General features: G+C 40.7%; 2 protein-coding genes and 1 non-coding gene across 3 annotated transcripts; 1 reads left to right on the plus strand and 2 right to left on the minus strand.

Moving 5' to 3' along the window:
- Positions 1 to 1,891: 1,891 nt before the first annotated feature.
- On the minus strand, positions 1,892 to 19,831 carry LOC117430226 (endosome/lysosome-associated apoptosis and autophagy regulator 1). The gene is made up of 22 exons (XM_059004957.1): positions 19,310 to 19,831; positions 14,483 to 14,603; positions 13,545 to 13,731; positions 13,153 to 13,300; positions 12,414 to 12,494; positions 11,994 to 12,099; positions 11,301 to 11,450; positions 10,539 to 10,627; positions 10,276 to 10,453; positions 9,710 to 9,835; positions 9,424 to 9,511; positions 8,934 to 9,039; positions 7,927 to 8,064; positions 6,892 to 7,155; positions 6,276 to 6,449; positions 6,032 to 6,182; positions 5,769 to 5,862; positions 5,286 to 5,381; positions 4,417 to 4,543; positions 4,155 to 4,333; positions 3,877 to 4,042; positions 1,892 to 3,333 (listed from the first exon to the last, which is right to left on the minus strand). Exons 1-22 carry the CDS (start codon positions 19,436 to 19,438, stop codon positions 3,265 to 3,267), a joined length of 2,967 nt encoding a protein of 988 aa, XP_058860940.1. The 5' UTR covers positions 19,439 to 19,831; the 3' UTR covers positions 1,892 to 3,264.
- Positions 19,832 to 20,844: 1,013 nt separating this feature from the next.
- LOC117966020 (protein CFAP276-like) lies at positions 20,845 to 23,065 on the plus strand. The gene is made up of 5 exons (XM_034911335.2): positions 20,845 to 21,046; positions 21,421 to 21,537; positions 21,858 to 21,973; positions 22,320 to 22,438; positions 22,837 to 23,065. The coding sequence occupies exons 1-5, from the start codon at positions 20,963 to 20,965 to the stop codon at positions 22,905 to 22,907; spliced, it is 507 nt and encodes a 168-aa protein (XP_034767226.1). The 5' UTR covers positions 20,845 to 20,962; the 3' UTR covers positions 22,908 to 23,065.
- Positions 23,066 to 23,342: 277 nt separating this feature from the next.
- Positions 23,343 to 23,734, minus strand: LOC117966057 (small Cajal body-specific RNA 2). The gene has a single exon (XR_004661618.2). It is a non-coding gene; the product is annotated as a small Cajal body-specific RNA 2 (non-coding RNA).
- Between the last annotated feature and the right edge of the window lie 1,225 nt (positions 23,735 to 24,959).

Genomic DNA, 24,959 nt, shown 5'->3' on the forward strand with positions numbered 1-24,959 from the left:
TCTTTAAATAACCCCACAGATATTAAAATATTGTTTTGGATGTTGATTTTGTTTATTAGAGCGGTCCAGAAAAACGATTGAAATGGCCCTGAAACAGCTGGGCTAGCTGTGGAGCTGCGTGTCCCATGCTGTTCCATCCTGGGTATGTAGTCGCAATAGAGTCCTTCACAACTTTAACAATATTCTGAAGAATTTAGGTTAACTTAAGCAGGGATTCCTTTTGTTAAAACAAAAATATGTCATTGGTTTGGTGTGCAGGTATTGGTAGATGTGTAAATTCTTCCACCAGAAACAGCTAATTATCTGGGAGAAAAGGAACATTAATGACATTTTGGAAAATATCCATTTAGCCTAATTTAACCAGCTTAGGGGGGGTTAAACAGCTCATTTTGCAATTACAGTGCTCTAGTACAGAAACAGTATACAGTCGCATTTAGGCTGTGTTTAAGAACAGTTATTTCCAGTTGACAGAATGTGAAATCCTTTCGCCTTCAGAAAGCTGACAGCCGTTAACAGGAATGGTAACTCAGGTCTTGTTAGCAAGCCTAGGCAGTTACATAATGAGATGCTGTGCAGGAATAGAGGCTGGTAAAGACAGCTCTACTTGTGTCTACAGTTGGGAGGGAGGCGGTGGGGTAACCAGGGTTATTTCATAAGAACAAATATTGGATTTATTTTATAATACATAGTAGACCCTCATATTGATGTGAAACAGCTTTCTGAAATGTCTTTGTACCCGATAATTGTATCCCATTTAAATGCGATCACAATATAATTAGCTATACTATACTGTTCATTTTTTTTCTCAGTTGCCACATTTACATGCCCCCTTGTGGTTGAAAAAGGTAGGAAGTTGGTAAGCCTGTTGAATAAGGATCCCATTTACCATAGCTTACCATGGTTTGCCATGTTTTTAAATAGGCTTACCTCTGGGCTTTATAATGCTAACCCATGCTTTACCATGCTTTCACTACGCTTCATCACACTTTGCTGTGTTTTTACTACTGTAAACCTGTATAAAGGCAGGCTGGTTTACATGCTATCAATACCGTGAGTTTGGGAACGTGTATTTTCTCCAAATCCACTGTGGCATCACTAAGCATGTGCAATACGTGCAGAGCAGCCTGTAACGGGGCAGCCTAGATTAACCTTGTGCTCTGTACTGTATTAAACTTCTTATGCGCTGCATTGGAAACGGTCCATGTTCTCTCTCAATGTGGCGCCGGTTTCTGTTTCTGCTCCCTCGTTAGTACAATTACTAAGTCCCCATGTCCGATTGAATAAACCCGGTGCGTGCTGTGTTTAAAGGGTTTTGGCAGGACACCGTGACAGGCCAGTGGAAATGTGTGTGTCGTGTGCTAACATCAAACACACACACCCTCTTCTCTCCTGAATAAAGTTTCTTCACGGGACATTGCAGCTGATACACTGCAGTTTACCATGGAGATGTAGCAGTTTTCGCCATGGTTATACTTTGCATTTACTTAAACGTTACCATGCTTTGACATGTTTAGAAACACGCTTTACTATTCCTCTCTTTACAAAGCTTATCTATGCTTTAGTGCACTTTGGTATGCTTTTACTATGGGAACCCCCCTAGTGGCTGTAAGATGTACCACATGATCCACGGTGTGGCTAGTGTGATTTACAACCATGTTCTGAAACTCCAGTATTCTAATCGTCATCAGTGCTTCACCAACTCAATGGCTTTCTGTGTCTCTCACTAGAGGGCAGCAGTGAGCAGTCAGTGCATCCCTCATAAAAGCTTGCTGATTGTGCGCCACGCTGCCCAGAACGAAGCTAGACTATAAATACTCACACTCGGGTATTGTGCTGCACATTGGAAACTACTGCTGTCCTTTCAATTAAACATTAACAACTTGACCAGAAAAAGTGTAAATAAAGTATTTTATTTCCCCAGCAAAAAAAAAAGCTTCCATAGAAAATAACAACCCTTTTCTGTGTCAAGATATTTCAACAAGTAGGTGGAATAAAACTAATTTCAACATCAAAAAATACATTCGTACCTCTAAAAGCTAATATTAGGCTGTAGTCAAATCCATTACAAAGGGTTACATAGTGCAGGTTTAGCCTCTGAATAAATATCTGCTTTATACTGAAGATTTAAACAGAGCATTTCTTTAAGAATATACACTCTCTTTAAAAGGCCATTTATATTGATGTTTTAAACAATGCCAGTAGGGATTGTGTATAATATATATATATATATATATATATACTCAGTAACACTTGGAATCTATGGGACGTTTCTCCACTTCTGTGTGTACAGTTTACAGGAAGGACAGCCCTGAGATTTTCCAGGAAGGAAATGCCCTGCAGACTAGATGTGCTAATTATTTATGACATGACTCAGAGTCTTATCGTCTGCAAGACAGTATGAATGTAAGAGCTTCACTCTGCTGCTAAAATACCTCCCTTTGTTTAAATCAATGAATGCATAAAGGAAAAACTACTAAGACAGCCAGTCAAACATACAAAGGGTTTGGCTTGTGTCTTTATAGGGTACTGAAGGACTGGCTCAAACATTCACCTACCTGACTGGGCATTTTGAAGTTATGGATAACACAAGCAGAAACAACTGCTAACAAACAGGCTGGCATCATACCTACTTAACAAACGCAGCATATACATTACTTAATAACTTCAGGGGAAACAGTTCAGGAAAAATATACAAAAGATAAACATTTAGAGAATCTAGTACAAAAGCATAAGGTTTCTTCAGCATTCTAGAGTATTCAGAGCTGTCCGTTTTCATTGATATTGCTAAAAAACTAAAATAACACAATACTAAACAGTAAAAAGGATCCCTGTATTGTAAAAAGCACTTTGAAATTGGCATCTCACATAACAGCATTCGTGTTCAAATGTTACCCATATTAAAATAACAAGGTTATAAAATGCATTAAAAATGAAAGCTCAGGTTGTTGAATAAATGTGTTCCCTTTTTTTCGGATATGAAATATGAAATCTTCTGAGCACATCTCTGGTCATCTTCATCTAGATTCCAGGACTTATAAATAATAATATTTTTTTTTTTTACTTTAAGGTTTTAAGGATTTAAGTTCCCTTTTAATGAAAGTAAAAAAAAGTGGTATTAAAGAAAATAGAAAAAAGACGCTTGTCAAGTGTAAACACGTAAGGTCACTTTTAAAACGTAAGGCCAGTTCAGATCTTCCCTTCTAAGTGTATTATTCACACACAGGCAGTGTGTTCCCTGTGACAGCACAGGGGTGATGGCAGGGTCTATAATTCCATGTCGTTGTGTTCGGAAGAGGATTTCAATGGAACAGAGTCAAACCCATCTGATGTCCTCTGTGAAAAAAAAGATCAGTGACAACGTCAGCTTAAAAAGTCTCCCTGTAAGCTTGCAGGTTCCTTTATCCACGTCTGTTTTCAGTGCTTCAATTAAAAAATCGACTACTTAGGAAACTCATCTTTACTGTACGTTACACAATTAGTAACAAGCAACTACGATAATCTTAAGGGCAAACTGCAACATGTGTAACGTTTGATCTACCTTAAAACTCTGTTCTTTGTATAAAGTATTTCTCACCATGCGCTAACTCCCTGATTCCATATTGAATTCATTCTACCATATTCCTCCCTACAATGAATTCAGCCTCTTCTGGATCAAAGATATATGAACACTGCAAGAAACACATATGCATGTAGAGCAGATCAACAAGTCACATGCATAACAACCTGCAGCCACGCATGCTCCTTGAGAAACATGCGTTTAATCCAACGGGTGTGCAAGAACCAAAAATGAACACGTATTCCAAGAAAGTGAGGTCTGTGTTGATGATTTAAACACTGCAAGTCTCACTACAGCATCTCGATGTCACTAACCCATACCTTAGTGGTAAATGACTTGATCTTCCCGAAGATGGATTTTTTGGTTAAGAATATCAAATCGTCCTCCCCGTCCTCTCCCTCCATGATGGCACAGCTGTCTGCAGCTGGCAGCTCACAGTCCTTCAGGCTGGAGTTCATCACTAGCTTGGAGTATTTGTACTCTAACCTGTGGAGCAAAACACATGTAGAATGCAATGAAAACCAGGACTGGGTCTGGATGGGTTCAGACCGACGGGTCTGCCGCGCAGAGAACCCCCTGTGTGTTTGGACGGACTCACGTTTGCGTTTTCTTCCAGAAGTAACAGGATACCGTCACCAGTAAGAGAGCTGCAATGATTCCGGTGGAGAGTCCCAGCTTCAGCCAGAAGTCTAGAGTCTTGCAGGCGTTCACTGTCTGCTCAGGCAAAGCGGCTCCTCTCGTGCACAGTCTGGGCTCGCGCCACACGTAGGTCGTTTTCTAACCAACGGGAAAGCATTTCATTTCAGTGGGATGCAAGTTCAAATAAATCCCATCTCCGTCCCGTGTCTGTGTAACCATACCTGTATTCCCTGGATACAGGCACTCACGATCTTGTGATAATCGTTCTCTGAACACAGAGGGCAGGCGTCTGCCGTCTCCCACAGGAAGTGGAAAGCGCAGCCATCGCAGGTTCCTTCCTGGCATTTGCTATGGAGGACAGTGGAAGGGAGACATTATTATTAATTAATTTATGGCTTCTTGCCTGGAATTATTCGCAGGTTTTTGACCAGTATTCAAATCTAACCCTCCACCTTCCTCCAGTACAGTACTTTTTTCCTGTTCTGTGGTCGATGCTCTTATTAATCACTAGAGGGCGCTCAAACACCAATATTCTGCTTTTATTTATTGTGAAGGGAATCTGAACTTGCAGCTGTGAGATCATGGGCTGCCCAGTTTCTGCTCCAATGCTGTCCTATCACATATTAGCACAATGATATGGAGAGTGTTTTTTTTTTTTTAAGAGAATCATTGTTGTGAAATCTGTGGTTGTAGAACACTCAGTCACTAATGGAATATGCTGAGGGGTTTACATCAAGTCAAACTTTCACTGTTAATGACATGTTGTGACTTTTTTCTTAGTTTGATGGAATAAACTCTTAAGTTTCCCATAGTAAAAGCATAGTAAAGTGTAATAAAGCACTGAGGAAACATGGTAAAACATATTGAAAAATATATCAAATCATGGTAAACTATGGAACAAGCATGGGAAACTTACAAAATGACCAAGGCAAACTTTTACAAGGGAAGGCATAGAACAGGGAAATAATGTTAAAGCTGCACTGTGTTTTGCTTGAATCCCCCTGTGGGAGATGTGGAAGCTACACAGATGAATAGATTGTACTCCGTTAAATAAAAAAGACTAGTTTGCCGCTCATATCTCCCCGCATACCTTGGCACTGAAAGCACTGCCGATCCTGCTGTGTCACATCTCATTCTTATTGTGGTAACCCTCCCGTTCTTACAAGACTGGGTTGCTTCAGAAGACCTGCAAAGGCAAACACACTATGACTGAAACCTGGGTCCCTATTCAATGCTCTTCTGCCATTTACAGAATGCAAATAATCTGCATTTTCGGCATCAAATAGGAATTCAAATAACCCATCTTTTAAAAACTGTATTTTTAATGTGTTGGTTTGCTGGCATGGCACGGTATTCGGGTACTTTTTGAAAAAGGAAAAAACAAATCCTTTAAAAGTAGCAACAAAAAAAAAACAACTAAGACAGACGTGAGCTCCTCAATGCATCTGAAGCTTTGTTACATCAACACGGATGTAAACTTGTGCCCATGCTTTTTGAATGTGGTCCAGTGTGTCGGAAACAACTACTGACTTCCAAGAAGAGGTTTTAAAAGGACATGAGCTGTAGGCTTTACCTGTAGAAGAATATGACATCAGGTATCCTGCTTTTGGTAGGGAACAGATCAGCAGGAGAGGTGATGTTGTCAAGCACGGTTTCAGTGGTGACCCCTAAATAAAACAGGACAGACAGCTTGTAAATGATGTCATGACCATCATGTTACACAGTGACCATGTCCCTGTAGGGATGAAAGCTATTTCAAATACTATTACTACTGTAAATGAGGCCTCGGTCTCAATCTCCTGGTTAAGTAAATACATAGAAATACAGAAAACACACCTATGAGCCGATCTGCGAGGCTGACGGGCTGAGAGGACACTACCGTCTTCACACCCCTCACATCAGAAGGTATGATGGTAGACTGGCATGCGTAAGAGCTCACTGTCCTGGCGTTGGTGACGTTGTCGACGCAGGAAGCCAGTTTCTTACCCTGGTAAAAAAAAAAAAAAAAAAAAAGTTATTAAAAAGACATTCAGTGAAAATCTAACAACGCAGCCCGTGGTGCTTTCCGAGTCATAGTCACCTCATTTCCACAAAGGCTAACACTGAACTGATGGAAGTACTGCAGTCCTTTGGGTGTGAAACTGGGTCCACTGTTGAAGGTGGTTCTGGTGGGCAGATGACTCAAGTCGTACTGCAGTGTCCGCTCACCGTCGGGGAAGGCAAACTTGCAGTCGCTGAAACAAGTGGTGTGCATCTGAAATAAAATCACAATATTGATTTCAGAACTCTACTTTAAAGGAGAGGAGACAGTATTAAAAGGGTGCTTTAATATGTGAAACACCTACAATAAAAGAGGAATTGTGTTAAAACTGTGCAGTGATCGTTTTTAAAGGACCTCTTATCAATGCTTTACGATCCATTTCTTTCCTCGGATTAGCTTTATTATTAACCCTTCTTGGTAAATTTGCACACTCAAGTTGCAGTTTTCCCATGGTTACACTATCATAGTTTCTCTGAAATATTTTTAACAGTCAACATTTATGTACAGACCGTACAACGTTAATAAGTTTATGGAACATATATTCGCTCTGCACTGTACTACAGAATAAAAACGAACGTCTGTATTTCACATGCATATTTCTGACACTGGTTAAAGGTTAAACACTGCACTGTTAACACAGTACTGAACGTGGTACCATGTTGCTGCGTGTCTTCGGTCCACAGGGAACGCATGCCTCCTCTCCGTAGGGCTGCTCCCGGCTCAGGAATGTGTTTGGGGGACACTGGCGGCAGGCACTGCTGTCCTTCTCTATGTAGTGTCCAGAGGGGCAGGGGACACATGAAGATGCTGTCTTTGAGGAGCCCAGGGCGCAGTGGCGACAGCTTGAGGCCACTCCGTTTATGGCATTGGTCACATTGATAGAGTAGATCTTGGCAACATCAGTATTGTATCTTGATTCCTAAAGAAAATATATTTTGACTATTGGTTCATACAATACATGCAAACCTATATATGAAATAATCGTCTAACTACTGTCCATTAAAAACATACAGAATAACTTGTGCCCCCATTTCATACACCGATGTAGAATGTCTAGTTATATTCAATGCTGCAATTCCCCACAACAGCTGAGGAGAAGTGAAGGTCAGTGGGCGTCCTCCGATCCCACCATGGAGCCTCTTTACACCCAGGATCAGGGAGGGGGAGCAGACCCTGCTGATTCTGCTTCCCTTACCCACAGCTGCACCAGAGCCAGTGCTCCCTGTGAAATCCCCAGCGAAAGCACTGCATGTAACGAGTATAGGAGAAATTAAAAGCTACAGTGACACCACAAGCCAAGGCATGCAGGATAAATGATTAACTCAAACAAGTACCTATGCAAAGCTACAATCAGCATTGTTAAAATATTTCCTTTTGCAAAGCACACAGAAACAACCCAGTGACATCTGCAAACGCCTCTTTGAAGTGACTGGTAATGGGCATGCAAAGCCTACAAGTATTTGCATATCCTACTGTGAAGTAGTTTTTATTCTTCTCTAACTGCTTACCAAACCACTTTTAAAGTGAACACTGTGTTTATGGTTTTTGAGCCGATGCCCTCAACACTCAAAATCAAAGGGATCCAATCTTCATTTGCGTAAATACACAGTGTGGACGTTTAAAACGGACTTCCGCAGGCTGTATAATAAAATGTCAGCAGTATTGTGATAGAAGATAGTAATCAGCTTACGTTTGAAAAGCCTGCAGCTCTCTGGAAAGCCCATGTGAACATGACAGTAGAGTTTGAGTTCACAACGTATGAGTAAGACTGCTTTTCCTTGGAGCGGCTCCACTGCTCCACAAGAGTGTTCATTCTTTCATTTTCACCCTGAAAAACACATTTTCATTTTCAAAGTGTGGACCTGACCATCTACCAAAAGAGTGGAGTCTATATTACTGAATGAAACCGGGGCAGATCCTAGTTCAATGTGGGTGTATCTCTTTCCAGTGTTCATAATGGGAGGTTCATTGCGCAGTCCACTGCAGCAGTTATTATCTGCTGGATAAGTGACCACAGCGACTGTTGGGTGATCTGTGCCGAAGGCGAGGGCACTCATTGAAAGACTAGAAGCCTGACCGCTGTGTTTATTAATGCTAAGAAACCAAACAAATGCTTTTGTGTATGAAGACATTTTTTGTGTGTGTTTTTCAGTTATATTTTGGACTGGATCACTTTTAGATCCTGGTTATAGAAGACCTATCTACCTGTGGGATAATGGCAGTAAAAAACATTATTATTATCATTAATTATTGAAATCTGGAAGTATTTTGTTGTTCCAAACCCAAGTTTCAAAGTAATTTTAACTATTGAACTTCAAAATGCTTGGATCGATTGACCTAAAAAAAATAAAGGTGCATTTACTTTGTTTAATCTGAAATTATTACCATAACATTTTTAAACACACTTTTTGTGTTTACCCTTCTAAAAAAAGTTTAGCATGGCAATTTTTCCAGGTAATTTTGCTGTTGCACTGTGCATTTTACCATAGTTTACCATGTTATTTAATATGCTTTACCATACCTCTCGGTTTTGTACAATGATGATCTATGCTTTACCATGCTTTTACACTGCTTTATCACACTTATAATACACTATCACTATGCTTTTACTATTGCTGCCACATCAGATCTGTGACACTGAATATACTAGAAGGACTTTGCTTTTGAAAACCAGGCTGACTGAAGATACAATCTTACCGCCAAGAAGTAGAACTGACAGTCAGTTGTGCATTTTGTCTCAAAGACAAACGTTACCCTTGCAAGTTCTGTGTTCTCCGAGTCTGTTGCAACATGCTGTGGCAATCTGTGAAAACGAAAACATGAATAGATTCTGTCAGCACCATGACAGTGTCTGATCATTAAATATTTCTAAGCTTTGTTTATATATGACAAATAATTTACTTTTGCAAAATCCACGTGGTGGTGTCTTTCTGACTTCAGCAGCATTTTGCAGACCCATAGCAGAGGAATATTTATACAGAAAGAATGAATAAATTGTAAAAATATCCTTTTGCTTTCCATGATTGTTTCTGAATAGTTGCACGCACCTCTCGTCATAGCTGATTTAAGTGGATCGCATGCCATTTCTATGCATTTGTGGTGCTTATTTATAGTTGCTTTGCTGTTTGTAGAACAGGTGCTGGATATCACACCATTGCAATCAGTATGAAATGTTAAAGCTTCTTACCTAAATCCAGAAAGAGTCATGACCAGCATCATGTAATCGTTAGCAGACACAGCAGGTGTGTAGATGTATTCTCCAGCAGCCTCCCACGCTGAAGAGAAAAGCAAGTCATTATACTTTAACATACAGCATCCGCTATCTAAATCCATTCATAATGTCCACACACGGTTCCTGCAAGCGCTTACACTCTCCACAACAATTCCACTTCATTTTAGATTCCCTTATGCACTTTGTATTATAGGCACTAAGCATCAGAATATAATTAAAACAAGGAATGGAACTGACTTACCGACTTGTCCTTCAAAGTCACTGTGTTCTCCACTAACCAGACTCTTCATGTTAGCTGGCATCTGATTCCACCACTTGTACTCAAAGCCCAGTATAGGCTCTGTTCCAGCAGGGCACTTATCACACTCTGAAGGGTAAACACAGTTAAACTTAACAGATCCAATTCCCATAGTGCCTGCCTTGACCAACACTCTACAAAACCCTTTCAATCTCTATTCAGTAACCTTGGGGTTCTGCAAACCAACACACCCACAATGCAGAAGGCGCCGCGTGGACCCTTGCAAAGCCGCACAACTTGTTAGGCAAATTTTGTTAGGCCTATGTTGTTTGTTACTGTGACATTAAAAGCTAGATTTCACACAAAATGACCACACTGATTACAAACAGCACCTTCAAGCTCATCAATAGCTAGAAGGAGAATGCCGGACAGACACTTCTTGCTAGTCTGTCAGTCTGCTAATCACGGGAGCTGCCAGCCCTACTGAAACAGTAACACTTACTGCAATATTACTGGGATGCTGTTAGGTCACTCGCATTGCAGATGAATGGTTTGAATAACGTGCATACCTGTTCCGTTTGAGTAGGATCCATAGGGACAGGGCTCACAAGTGGAGCTGTTGGTGTGGAAGAAGCCCGGGTTGCAAGGTGGGCATGCGACCTTAGCGCCGGAGGCTGGCAGCTTGACTGCTCCTTTCAGATCTTCACTGCAGATTTTTGGCTCAATCCATTTGTACATGAGTTGGGTCTGCAATGCAGAACGGGCTATTTGCACCTGGACTGGTTCTGAATATTTCCAGTAAGTCTGCTTACTTACAGGCAGTGATGCTTACCTGTCCGTTGGCATCACAAGGGGTGTGTGTGTAGAAATAGTCTTGCTGGGTGCAAGGGGAACGCTGTTGGCATGCCCCTGATCCTGTATCTGATTAACAACACATACAGACACATCTTAATTCAATGAGAATACACAAGGAAATGAACAGTATACTCACACACATGAAGATGCCTTGTAATAAAAACAAAGCTGTAAAATACCTTTAGAATGTATGATGCCAGTAGTTCCTATTCCACAATACAAACAGATTCTTTCTTTTTATTTCAGTAGCTTCAGATGTCATTTTTAATAGATTTCTCTTCTTTGCTGATTTATGCTTGCAACCACTGTGAGGTATTATCAGTTTGATCTCAATCTTACCTGGCTTTCAGCTTTTCTCATTCCTGTTAAATCATGTGTCAATGTGACTTTTCAACTATAAACATACCAACAGAGAGTGTAGGTGAGGCTCACAGAGGCTGCATTGTCACATGATTTCGATGCAATGAGAAACGCGGTTAGTCCCGGCACAAGCCAGGTAAGGGCAAAATTCATAGAAAGATTGTAATAGTATTGGACAAACCCGGAACCACATCATAAAACAGTAAGGGGGATTTAAAGAATCTGAATGACATGTGAGGATACTTCCTCTCTAATAAGCAAGCTGCTTTTACTCTCAGTAAATGCTAACTCCACTTTGGTACAGGAGGTTGTGTTGACTTTCCACTCCAGGTTTAACAATCCCAGCACACACGCTTGGGTAAGAGGATGCAAAAGCTACCTGAGTATTTGTCTTGGTCACACTGCTGGCAGACTGTAGCTCCCTTGTTCGAGTATGTGTTCTTGGGACAGGGATTGCAGACCGAAGAGCCCCTTTTGGAGGTGTAGGTACCAGGCCTGCAGGGGAAACACTCGGACGTGTATGCAACTCCTAACATGAACAAGAAACAGAGGCACACAAAAATACAGGATTCGTTTGATTTATTAGGAAGCTGTTCAAAGTGCAACGTGGCATGGTTGTGCAACATCAGTTATATGACCTAATGTAATCTTCTTCTTGTACAGATTTACTTTTCTTTCAGTCATCACGTCCTGGCGACTTTTTAGTGCAGCCCCGTGGCCTCAAAAGGGGCTCTTAAATATGTCTTCTTATGCTGGTTCTCCAGAGTGCACCCCTGCAACACTGCCCCCAGTGGATGAAAGAAATACCACGCTGAGAGTTGCAGGGGGGACAGGTTAACGGTTACAATCTGGCATACCAGCTGGACTTGGAGGGTAGACATGTTTGAGAGCTCTATCGAGGCTGCTACAGGAGTGCTTTAAACTTCTTTAAAAGAGTTTTGAAAAGTCACCGGGATGTGATGGATGGAATATCTAAATAAAAACGAGGGCTCTTCACAAATATGAGTGACTGCAATTCTCCTCAGTCAATTCAAATCTAAAAACCGTGCCGTGAGATTAGCAGCAGCATTACCTGTGATGATAATATTCTTAACAAGAACTGGCTTCGGATCGCTGGTGTCCATTGAGAACCCTGTAGTTCTCCAGTACAGGACATTATTCCCATGACCCAACTGAAGCTAATAAAAGAGAAAATACAAACAGCAAATTAATTTACAACAAGAACATTCACTACCCTGCAGAGTCTCATACACATTTCATAACACCTCCAAAAGTGCACAATACAATCAATGCATACAGTGCCTCCCTCTTCACTAGGACCTGTATCTCATATCTGGCTGGGGCTCTGTTTTCCCTGATTGCAGCCTTGACACAACGTAGACTCCACAAGGTGCTGCAAAGTGGCTATAAAAGGTGAAAGCTTTGTGAATAGGGACTGCTGTTCCTGTAGAATTGGATTCCTGTACGGTAGATGAAGAAGAAGATGACTTACATAATGGGAAGTCCATTCGTTATCTGTGCTTTTCATCCACCTGCTTTGTCCGGCCGTAGACTGGCACTGGTCATTCTGAACCTGTTCAAGAATGCATTGAGAAGACCTTTTTATTTTATAAATGATTCGGTGACAAGTTCATGAAAGGAGTTGGGTGAGCAGGCAGCACTGGAGACCTGGAACATCTTGTTTTCTGGTAAAGCTGCTCAGACTGGGTTGGCCTAACCCTCCAGAAGTAAAAGGGGTGAGTGCATTCATCTTTTCCCAATCCAACACCCAGACTCAAACAATCATTCTATTGAACTGCCTTGGTGTGACAGAGTGCTTTCAGCACTAAGCTTCCAAATCCCATCTTAGGTCATGCGGACAGCTTTAGCAGGGGTGTGGTTGATCACTTTACACACATCACTAAAAACCCACCCACCCATTTCTATTGCGTACAAGGATTTGCTGAGATTTCCTGTATCTCTGGACTTTACAAAATACTTTACAAAATAACAGCAACCACGACTGCAGTAAGGCAGCTTCACACAAACAAGTGGTCCAGTCATTTAATCTAAACAGTGGCAGATCTACACTCCGTCATCCATCAGTACATGGGAGCCTCCTATTTTAATGATGCAAACACAAACAAGATTGAAATGCGCCGCCATTAAAATGCATGGATTAGACTGATCTCAGAAGGATTGGAAATGACTTTGCAAAACAAATATAGGCTTATATGCATTCATGTACTTACAAAAAATTCAAAGAAAATGCTGCTGTCGGGGTGGAAATAGGAAAAGGAGATGGAGCCAGACTGCTTAAGGTTCACAGCATACATCAGTGTGGAGGTGCATTCATCTGTGTTAGAGGCAATGTAATCTCCCTGGGGTTTCCATATCGAACTAGGAATAGAAAAAAGACATTTACATTTCCAACATTTAACTATGCAGAACAGAACCGCAGTCCAGCAAGCCCAGGTAACCGAGACACTAAGAGTGCACGTAGCCTGTTCTAATTCTAGCCCCATGTTTGTTTCCATCCTCAGATTACAATGGTAGGGTCTGTGATCATTAAAAACAGTTCTGAGGTCTCTGTGTGCTTCAGGATTAGCTTCAAGGCTGTACTCTGTTGTTGTGAGGCACTCACTTGGAGCAGTTTGCCATGTCGTCAGCGTACTCCCCATTGGGGTCTGATGCAGTGTTTGAAAATCCTGGTGGAAGTGTGTCCCATTGATCAATCCTCACGCCGGTCCCCAGGGAGTAAGTGCCCTCCACGCACTCTTTACAGGACTGCGTCTTCATCTCCAGAAACTGCCCCGCTTTGCAGGAGAAAGCTTCAAGGGAGAGGGGGACAGGTCAGTGCTCATGTTAAGAGCTTATCACTCACTGCTTTACCACACTTACAAGATCAAGGGCTGTCTTTATAAAGAGTAATGTACTGTAAAATAAGAACAAACTAATAAACCTTCTCCAAAACAGTTTCATGAACTGCTAAAAATAATTCAATAAGAATTGGCATATACAGTATGCATGTTTTTTACATTATAAAATGATTTGTTTTAGGCACTATATGATCAAGCACAGCAGAACACCCCCACTGCATTTGCAAAAACATAATACCCAATAAGCCACTGAACTGAGAAATAACGCAGGTGTTGTATTTTTGATTGAATCTGCCTGCTGTCTAATGTGTATATGACCTCAAACTACCTTCAACAATTTACATGCAACTTTCATGCTTAACCTTGCAATCCTTTTCACGTAGAACAGCGTTTCATTCTCTTAGCAATACTTAAACACACAAAGGGGCCCCTTTTGATGTACCTGATCAAATCAAAGAACGTTATCTTTTCATTTTGCCCTTGCTTTAGAACTGTGTGGCTCTTTTGTATTCATGTTTACTATCTGAAAAAAAAAGAATGTTTCAGAGTTCTTTGGAGAGTCTAGCCGTTAATGCACTATAATATTGTGTGTGCCAGCATATAATTTGTCTTTATGCGTAAACATTTCAGATCTTGGACACGGGGTGCTCTGCTCAGCACTGCTAGCTGCAGTGAAAGTGGTGATGCCGGGACAGTCACTTACAGCACTCTGTTCCCCTCACTGGGTCTGGCAGGCCTGTGCAGATTCCTGGGGTGTGAGGCACAGCCACTCTCCACCTGGAGCCCACACTGTCACATTCAGTGTACTGGTAATGGTAATCCGACTGCAAGCAAAGAACAAGAACACCACAACATGCCCAGGTTACTGGATCTGCAGTCTGCACATCCATGCCCTTCACAAATCAGACAGCAGCTTAGCTGTACTGCATCGGTACATTGTGCAGGTTAACCTGACCCCCCATTCAATCCATTTCAATGTGGCTGCCATGTGCATTTACAAAAATACAACATATTCTGAGACATGGAAAAAGTAGTGGAAACATTCCTCACTGAATTGAAGTTTCTTTTAGTCTTTCAGAATTCAGAACTCCATAGCTGTTGCTGATCTGCCTTGTGAGGAGACCTAGCCTAGCTGCTGTCACCCAGACTGTGTTTTGTGTCTTTAAGTGATCCCAGTAGAACGGACCTGCCCACTCTTTCAATACAGCACGTTTTAAATGTTTACATGTATCTCTGTTAATCATCTCCAGAAGGATCTCCATCTGCTGCTTTCGTTCCCCAAATGACTCTGGAAGCTTGCTGATTAGCTTCCCAGTGGGGACAATAATCCATGCCGTGTCAGGAAAATAGACATGCTGATAAGGCTTTAGAAAAACGGCTGCTTTTGAATAAGCACTACCATGGAGACGTTGTTCCATTAGTAATTGCATTAATACACGGATGCATGCATACACATCAGATCAGGGCAGAATGATCAGCAACACCTGTTGCTCTTCAGCCACTTAACAGCGTTCTCTTCATGAACCTTCTCCCTCTTTTCAATGAATCTGACAATGGACTGAATAAAGGTTGGGAATGATTCGAAAACGGATCTAGCTGGGTTTTTAACTTGTATATTAATAATAAAGCAGCATGCAATAGATTTATAGGACTGTGAGGGTTATAGTGACACACGTAGCTCTTCCACGGATCTCAGCTTTTACCCTCAGTCCGTTCACTTCTACTCGCGCCCATATTCCCCACATACACAGACATTCGCCGTCCTAAAACCCTGCACTGTGCCACCGTATTAAACACAGAATTTTACAGCAACTTACGTGTTTGAAAAAATAAAATGATATAAAGGTGTCATCAACTTTATTACTTTGATCTCCGTGTTACCTGCTGCCGTGTTCAAGCTGTTTCAAGTCAGATCTCCCTGCCTCTTATCTTTCTCTATTTACATAACAAGCCTTTACGAGACAGGTGCTTCTGTTTAGATCAGACACCCAGGCCATGACATTATGGAAAGCGTTCAGCAACGCTAATACCCTGGGCATCCTGCTGCTCCGTTTCCTGGGAGAAATGGGATCTTCACACCATGCGGAACAGACGCACTGTTTTTGATCTCCTTGTTTTTCTGTTTTGTGAAGGTTTCAACGTTCACATATCCATTACAATATTTAATATCTACGTTTTGCCATTCAATATTAAATGCAAGTATAAAAAAAGTAATAACTTCTTTATTAATATGGTATTTCTTACTTTGCAGATCAGCCTCAAAAGATATTAACGGAGGTTTTTGTGAAACGCTTTTAAATGATTAAAATGAGTCGACCTGGTATGAGCGGAGATCTCGTTTTTTAGGACTGGAGTACCTCCAGAATGAATTTGGTTTTTGTTTTGATGGTCACATGTTCTTACCCGACTGAACCCATCGTATTTTCCCCAGTGATGGTTTAAGGGGAATGTAGAATCTAATTTGAAAGTCATCAAATGGGAGTAAGAAAATATTGACCTAAGACATATAAATTAAAATATGTTAAACGGAAAGGCTACCTAATTTAAAATGAAATTGAAAATGCCAGAATGCTATATTGTTTTCTTTATAGTCATTTTTCTCATTGGCAGTGCAAGGAAATGATTGACATATGTCTGGGATAAACTAGAATCAGTGTTATTTATTTATTTAGCCACATCACATCGCCAAGGGAAATCAAGCCTCGTGTTTAATTTATAGAATAAACAACAGTGCATTAGAAACAAACAACACATCCTGTCCATTGACAAGCATGATTAACCCTATGTTTAAATTGTGAATATATGGGCTGGGGAGAGGATGCCTAAGTTAACATCCAAGGATTAGAAATACCCCTTTTCATAATACTCTTCTTTAAAGAGTCAGAAAAGGAACAAAAGTGTGCGTTTTCCAAGCTGAAGATCGTAGCGTGCTGTTAGTGCCTTCATGCTCACACACTTTATCATACAACCTGTTACTGCCAGCCACTCAAAGACAGAGTTCCCTTTCACATAAAATGGCATAGAAATATAAACGGTCATGATAAATCTGTCCCAGAGTTTTATAATTACATTTTAGGTTGGTCTCTTGGATCGCCAGACAGTCACGCGACTAGAGAGACAAAACATTGCCCTCAGCGATGGACGCACGATCGAAATAGCAGACCAGCCTTAAGTAAGCATTTCATTTAATAATGCGAAGCCAATGAAAATGAATGCCATACAAAAAAACGTTTGGCTTGTCATCGGGGCATGAGATTCCCAGACAATCTACCTTTGACTCCATTACTGAAGTTTACCTAACACATGTGAGTTTCACACCCGAATCTGTTATCGCAGGTTTGCATAACAAGGACAGTCTGTTTGAGCAGGGCTTGATAAGGTAAGTGTGTGGCATACAGAGGCTTCAGTCTTTGCAGCAGAGTTCAGGAATAAATCAATAAGCGAAATGCTTGGTTTGAGAGCAGCTAATGAAGTCACCCTGAAGTCACCCAAATACAAAGCCTTCTGATTTACCTAAACAATACTTTACTGGACTTGATCCAGCGAGGATGCTGTTAAAACCCAATGCTGGGGGTTATAGAGCAGTAGGCTGCCCTTAGGAATACGGTGAGCTTTCTAACTGTATCTCAACAAAGGAATGTTAGCTAAGTCAAAGAGAGAAATCCATGGTTTGGAAAGTGAAGCTTTCCAAACCTCATTTCTAATCTAGCTTTAATGACAGACGTGAGGAACAGAGAATTCCAAGCCTAGTTAACTGAGAATCTGTGGTTATTCCTGAATCCTTTGACAAACCTCTTATGTAAATAAGTGCTAATGTTACATCCTGCATGGCGACTTAAATTGTATTGCTAAGCAATCCTCCATTCAAACCATCCCATTTGCATATGACATTTCAACATTTATCTTCCACCGCTGGAGTTTGCATCTTATTTTCATAGAGGCGGCACTACTGTCCGCTGCAGCATGAAACCAGCTAAACTTCTCCCTGGTTTTACCAGAAAGGGGCCAGCGTGAGCCAGAGGGTGTGACAGTGGATCACTGTTTCATGTTCTTCTGGCAACCAGAAAGCACCATAAGAATTAAGGTGCAAAACAATGAAACGTCGGTCACGCTGCACGCTGTGTAAAATGTTGCTGAACAACTGTACTGTGTGACACAGCGGGTCTGATTTTCAAAGCATTTCCTCCAGTCTTTAATGAACTCCTATTTATTTAAATGAGACAAAAGTGTTAATGTTACAAAATGAGATACCAAACGCATTGAGAGTGCTTAAGAGGTCTTGACATATACACCCTAGTTCTAGTTTGGTTCTACTTTTGTAAAATGAAAAAAATATATATATTTACCTCTTTCAAAAAATAGGAGTTAATTAAAGAGCAGAGTAAATGCTTTGAAAATAGCACCCAGTAACACTGTTCATTTCTAATGTGTATCAATGAAAGCCATTCTGAACACAATGTACGGTACTTTTAGTCACATTAAATTTTGAAATCCCCCCTTCATATGCATGCAGAAAACCCCTGCCTTATCAATATAGATGCAAATCAAATGCACTCTGTGTGCACCTGTTCAGCTGACTGATCGCCAAACTGCTTCATTGTAAAAAGGCAGGTATGCTAAAAAATATATCGATTACTTTTATGAATCTGCAGTTTTCTCTAAGGTACCATAATCATTAGACACCTGCTGCTCTTCACTTATTAAAAGCAAAACCGCTGACAAACTATAAAGACTGTCTAGTTCATCATTTAAATGCAAGAACATGCTATTGGTAACAGTGCTAACATCTCTATTGTACTGTGGGAGGTATCCATTAAAACCCCCTAATCCCTGAGCATATCATTAGTTTATTGTAATACAATACAGATCTGTTGCAAGTTTAAAAAATAATAATAAAGGCAGCCAGTTTATGGCATCAAAGTAAGAATTTGCAACTAAAAATTTAATTAAATAAATAGATTAAACGCATGAGCAGAAAGACTACAAAAACATGACAACCGTTTCACCTGACACACCTGGCTGTACCATATGGTAACTAGAGACTCCGGTAACAAAAATAATAAAACGAAAAACACATAATAAAGTAACTAAAACTAGCAAATTAAGAAGGTAAAACACAAAGTGTGCTTTGTTTAGAATAAGTGGGCATGTGTAATATTATATCTAGTGTTAAGATTCGCTGCTATTGGTTAGCAGGATAATTTATAGAGCCACATCTGAACACCGGTGTTACCATGGTTAAATGATATTTGGTAAGTAACTAAAAAATAAAAATAAAAAAACAAAAATTTGAAAGTGTATTTTTTTAAATGTGCAGCTGCTTCTAACGATATTCATTCAGAACACAACAACGTCACGCTTTCTGAAACATATTATTATTATTATTATTATTATTATTATTATTATTATTATTATTATTATTATTATTATTATTATTTTAAGACTGTTTCAGTATATTTCCCGCGACTGACACCCAAGGTGAACAGTATTGACTTCTCCCTGGTGAAAATGTTCAGAGTCCGTCGCTTACCTCTGTACAAATGGGAAGCTGTTTCTCTTGCCCCGTCACCTCGGAAACGACCATACATGCCAGAATAAAAAACCGGGTGACAGAAAAATAAACCGAAGACTGAAAAGCGCGCCCCTTCTTCGGCTCCATCCTCCCCTCTCTTTCGTCGGGTGGTTAAACGGTGTTTAAACGGCGTTTGGGGTGAATGGGTCGGGGTGACGCGGAGTACACGAAGCCGCGGTGTTGATGTGATGATGTGAACGCTGATGCTGTCCCTGGTGCTGGCTCGAGCCTCTCTGGCAGCTCGTGCACCCGCGGAGCCGTTTATATACAGCTCGCGCTGTAACCGCTGCTGGAAGCTTCGTCACTGCTCGGCAGACACGGAAAGTGACGAACTAAAATACCAGCGGCAGGTGAAGAAGGGGGGTGAGCAATCCGTCCAGACGTTGCAACCCGTTGTCTTTCTGCGAGAGTTTCTGTATGTCTTTTTTATTATTATTATCTGTTAAACGTTTTCTTAGCTGGATTGCGGGTTTAGCTATATTGTCAGCTGCTGTTGTTTCTGCAACCCTGTCTTGCTTGCTGTTCTGTTTGTCCAGGGAGTGACTCTCACATTGTGAATGGCTTTTCAGACATAATAATGCTGTGTTTGTTTAAGACTTTACTCTGTGTACACTTACACCTCCACCCTTTTGTGAGGTGCTTTCTGTGTATATTCCTCTTGTTTCAATTAAACACCATCAGCCGAATGCTGTGTCCATAATGTGTGTGTATATATATAAATATTCTACCATCCGTTACTATTTACTATGGTATTACATTCATCCTATCCTGAACCATGACCTTATCTTATACAGTTATTAATGGGAGCAGAAACTTACTTTAACCTCTTTAAAAAAAAAAAAAAAAAACTTGATTATGACATAGCAGTAAGTATAGATTGTATTTGTAACCCATTTTCTGTTTCAGTCATCGCCCCCTGGTGATTTAAAACTAAAGCACTCTTTTCAATTCATCATGTTAACCAACAAGTCAGTATACCCATGTTCCATGTGGACTGCACTCTGAGCTACAGTGTGCGGTCCCGCGCAGATGCACGGTGAAGGGCTCGGTAGACAGTACAATATACACACACACAGCCAGTGGCATGACAGTGCGAAAGATTATTTCCAGTCATTTCACCAAATGGTCATGTTTATCCTGGTGGGAGCCTGTTGTTTCACTGGTTTTCAACTGGCCTTGCTGGTTTGAGAGACTGCAGTGCTGGCTGAAGATGCCGGTTTGCCAGTTCAAGAACAAAACAGCCAGTAACTTTTTTTAAAAAACTGTTAAGTTGTTAAGTTTCAGCGATAGGTACCCTGATAATTTGGCTTGCCATAGGAAATGAAATTTTATGTAAGCAGCACTGGGACTCCCTACACAATTGTGAATAATATGTACTCTCGTCTATCAATTGTATTTAAAAGCCACAGTACTTTTGCACTGCAGTTCTGGCATGTTCAGGTGGCGTGCTGAGCACGTATCTTACGTCAGTGGTCTCCTAGCAACCCCAGTAAACATTCCCCTTGTTTATTTCATCTCGAGTCAGTGGAGAACATCAACACACGCGTCAATTTGAGTTCCACAAGTATATCTTTTAGATTTATTTTTTTTTTTTTTTATTAAATTTTCAACATGCCCCCCACAAGAGACCCCTACCCCTATCCGAAGTATGAAAATGATGACGTGTACCTCGGTAGAGAAAGGAGCCGCTCGAAGGTAATTCAGAGTTAACTCCACATAGGAAATGACGGGATAGCTTTTATGTTAAATATTGCTCTGTCCCATATTTCATTGTATGCATTCTGCTTTGCTCTGGGGCAATATATCGATTTTCTATGGCATGTAAAGTTTTTTTCAGGATTTATTTATTTTATGAAAATAGAAAGATTATGAAAGACACAGAGCTTTTGAATACGCCCGATTTACCGCTTTGTAACCCTATTGTCAAAGCGGTGTATAAAAATGCAATATAACTGCTTTCAGGTCTATTGGACTGGTGTTTGTATCTAATTCATAACGGGCGTTTTTAAATTAATATGAAGATGTATTTATAACAGAAGAAGGGTTAAGCTTTTACCGTCACGTTCCAGAAAGTTCCACACCCCAAACCCACCCACTTGGCGCAGCAAGAGGACCCCTGGAACCGCCTCAACGCAAGAGCCACCCTGGCCAGCGCCAGGAGAGAAATATTTCACTTCGACCACGAGGTAAATTATTAACAGAGCTTTATTACACCCCTTATGACCATTCCCCGTGGTAAAAAAAAAAAAAACATAGCAAAGCCCAAACAACAGTGAAGCCCTGAGCTGCAAGGTGAACCTTATTCTAGGACGTCATCCTCTCAGGCGTTCCGTGAGATACCTCAGACATTTATTTTTTTTTCTTAAGACTCTTGATGTCTTGAAAGCTTATTCTGCAGCACAGTCAGCCTAATAGAGAATCAACTTAAAAAAAAAAACTAACCCGTTTCAATAATAAATGGCTCAGTGTAAACGCATAATGGGTCCTGTTCCATGCTTTGCTGTAGGCTCCGAGAGACAGTTTGGATTTCCATCTGAAGACCACCTACAACCAGCATGAGGAGTTCCTCAGAGACAAGAATGAGACCCTCTATCAGAAAGAAACCATCAGCGATGACCACGGGTAAGGACGGGCTAAGCAGCAGGGAAGAAGTGGTTGCAGCTAATAAAATCAAACCTCCTTGTGCTCCGTCTTTCGGGTGAGATGTAATTGTAAGTGACTCTGCAGCTGATGCATAGTTCACACACCCTTGTCTCTGTCAGTCGCCTTGGATAAGGATCTATATTGTATCCACTGATTACGTATTGTTTGTTGTTGACAAATAGCTTATACACAGCCTACAAAGCACTATGTAAAGTGTGTATAGATGTATCCCATTGATAAGTATGCTTCGTGTGTTTAACGCGTTCTCGGGGGGTGCAGCTGCTTCTATATAAACAACGTTTACGTTTCTGAATTGTGGAAGCAGCAGAATATTGAAGAATCGAGTGAAAGAACCACCTGGCCCACCAGAACTCCAAAGAACTCCCATCAGGGTCTGGACGAACCCCCAGAATGAATCCATCCACAGTATACACGGAGCTGTAGGTAGGTCGTTGCAGAACACCGAGAAAGACTCCCAGTCCAAAACGTTTGTCAATTAGTTTATCGAGTTTATTTCCGTATTTCTATACTTCTTACAATCAAACTTGTTTAATAGTTCTGGATGACAAGATACAGATCAGACAGATGGGGTGCACACTTAAACAGCAATGTCGGTAAATAAAACAGAGGCGTGTGTGATATGACGCGCGCACACAGCTGTTAAGTCATTACGGGCTGTATGTTTTAAGTTCTCATGTGATTTGCCTATTCAGTTAGGGGTTTGGAAAACGATGACCACATTCTAACTTCACAGCTCATTTTTTTGCATTTATATAAAGCATAAATTCTAGGACTGTCTGTGTGCTATTGTGTCATGTTTTAAAACGTGTGTGTCTTTGCAGAAAGCCATCACAACGCATCTACTAACCGGGGCTACTCCAGGAAGCACGATGGCGGCTTCTATTCAGTTTAATAACAGTCGATCAAGTGTGCTTGGAGTGTATCGGTAGAGCTTGTTTCTTCCCCTGCCACGCATGCACTGCAGATTATGTAAAGCGTGCTGCTGCTTCACTCGAAGCATGTTGTTTTGCTACTCTGACACGTCTGTAATAATAAACACTGTGAACACGGCATGTTTTGAGAGTGCATTTTGTACAACACATGATTGTGCAGCGCCTGAACAGGTGCGTGAATTATTAAAACCAGGAACAGAACTTCCGAGTGCTCATTAATTCACACTGCAGCTACTGTACAGACCAATGCAATACTGTTTTTAATTATTACTATTAGCACGCTTCTCTATAGCAAATATAAAAACAAACTATCACTGAAATCACTTGCGCGCACGTTTTCGCACACAACATTTTCAGTTTCACACACACGGCAAAAAGCAGACACGCACGCATGGTTTGATCAGAATCGCCTCTATACTCATCGAACAAGGGCGCAGACGCGGAATAAATTCAGAATCCGCCCCGAGTCCTAGTATATCTGATCAATTCATCACTTCAAAACCACAATCGTGGGTGTGCCTTGCTTTAGCGAAATTGCCTCACGCACATTGCTAAATATTTAGCTAGCATGTCGGATTTTTATCATCTCAGAACCGGAGCAAGGCTTAAACTCTGGCCTGATCAAATAAGATCACTGTGTAGTTTTTTTAAAAACAAGTTTACAATTACCACTCGCACAAAACAAACGCACACTCAGACACCCACCCGCTCACCTCTCACACAACTTACATTCCCATTCGCTCTCCACACGCATCTGCAAGCCAAGGCCACAGAGCGTGGTTTTAAACAGCTCTGCAATGCATCCTGGTCCTTACAGGAAGTCGAGTCGATGGAAAAAAAATACGGTGTCCCTTCTTTTGGAGACCCCTTGTGACTGGAAGACGAAACTACACACATACTCTCAACAAATCCATTCACACAATGAAGTTTACTGTTAATGACGACTCTCCCCAAATTATAAAATCCACTTGTTTATGTTTATAAACCATTTCTCTTTAAAATAAATAAATAAATAAATAAATAAATAAATAAATAAATAAATACCGCATTGTTGATAATACAAGTGTCAAGAAATACTGTAATACTAGAAAAAAAGCGTGTTATTTAGCAGCTGAGTGTTAAAGCCATTACGAATTGTGAACATGATTTGAGTGACCGGTACCGTATTATTACCCTGCCGTTGGTTTTGTAGAAGAGGTCGTTTTAATATCTAGGTAGAATTTTAAAAAGAATACCAAACTGTTCTAGAATTATACAATGAATGAACTTCAATCGTGCTGACTTACACACAAACACAACCACGAGAAAAAAAAACATCAAGATAAACGGAGAAGAATGGTGTAACAAAAAGCCTTCATCTGTGTATTTATTTATTTATTTATTTATTTATGTATTTATGCTTCTTGTTCTGACACCTTCAACTGATGCAAGGAGTAGCAGGAGAGTTTTTAAAAGTTTAAAAGGTGGACACAGCTACTGCTAAAACTGAATTTGGACAATGTAAACAGATTATCATCAATATTACATAGAGAGCACACAGAACGCAGACTAAAGGATCCTGAAATAAATAGCCGCTCATGGATTATACATGATTTGTATTGTAAAATTAAAATGTTGTGTGGGTCTAATGTAAATCTTCACAGGCAAACCATATCGTTTTATTTTCAATGTATTAGTTTAAGGGTAAAGGATGGACAGCTGGGGGGCAAATTACAGTTTATCTATAAAATAAAGGAGGGTGGGGGCAGTGTATAACTTTTATTTTTAGTAGATTGAAATTGTACCAGGGAAATGGAACCTCCTTTGTTATTGAAAGAGAGCACTCTTCACGGAAACAGACGCGAACCCCCCACTGACCCACAGCAGATCTGCATATACAGTGTGAAGAGCCGCGATTGGATTGGGTCTGGCACTTCTATTGAAATTCACACTGAGGCCAGGCGTGGCGTCACGCAGAGGCACCGGTTCAGACAGGTATCCAGAGTCATTAAAACAGGAGCCCTTGTTTAGAA

Source organism: Acipenser ruthenus, chromosome 30, assembly GCF_902713425.1.
Source record: "Acipenser ruthenus chromosome 30, fAciRut3.2 maternal haplotype, whole genome shotgun sequence".
Taxonomy (NCBI): domain Eukaryota; kingdom Metazoa; phylum Chordata; class Actinopteri; order Acipenseriformes; family Acipenseridae; genus Acipenser; species Acipenser ruthenus.

What these genes read in the sequence shown, in the direction of transcription:
- LOC117430226 (XM_059004957.1), bottom strand. Translation starts at nt 19,438, where the DNA reads ATGGAGCCGAAGAAGGGGCGCGCTTTTCAGTCTTCGGTTTATTTTTCT. An exon ending in GTCAGTTCTACTTCTTGGCG is followed by an intron (nt 8,065 to 8,933) that starts GTAAGATTGTAT and finishes TGTGTTTTTCAG; the next exon opens with GGTGAAAATGAAAGAATGAA. An exon ending in TCAAGTCATTTACCACTAAG is followed by an intron (nt 3,334 to 3,876) that starts GTATGGGTTAGT and finishes TTTTTTTCACAG; the next exon opens with AGGACATCAGATGGGTTTGA.
- LOC117966020 (XM_034911335.2), top strand. Translation starts at nt 20,963, where the DNA reads ATGCCCCCCACAAGAGACCCCTACCCCTATCCGAAGTATGAAAATGAT. An exon ending in TATTTCACTTCGACCACGAG is followed by an intron (nt 21,538 to 21,857) that starts GTAAATTATTAA and finishes GCTTTGCTGTAG; the next exon opens with GCTCCGAGAGACAGTTTGGA. An exon ending in ACCATCAGCGATGACCACGG is followed by an intron (nt 21,974 to 22,319) that starts GTAAGGACGGGC and finishes TTGTGGAAGCAG; the next exon opens with CAGAATATTGAAGAATCGAG.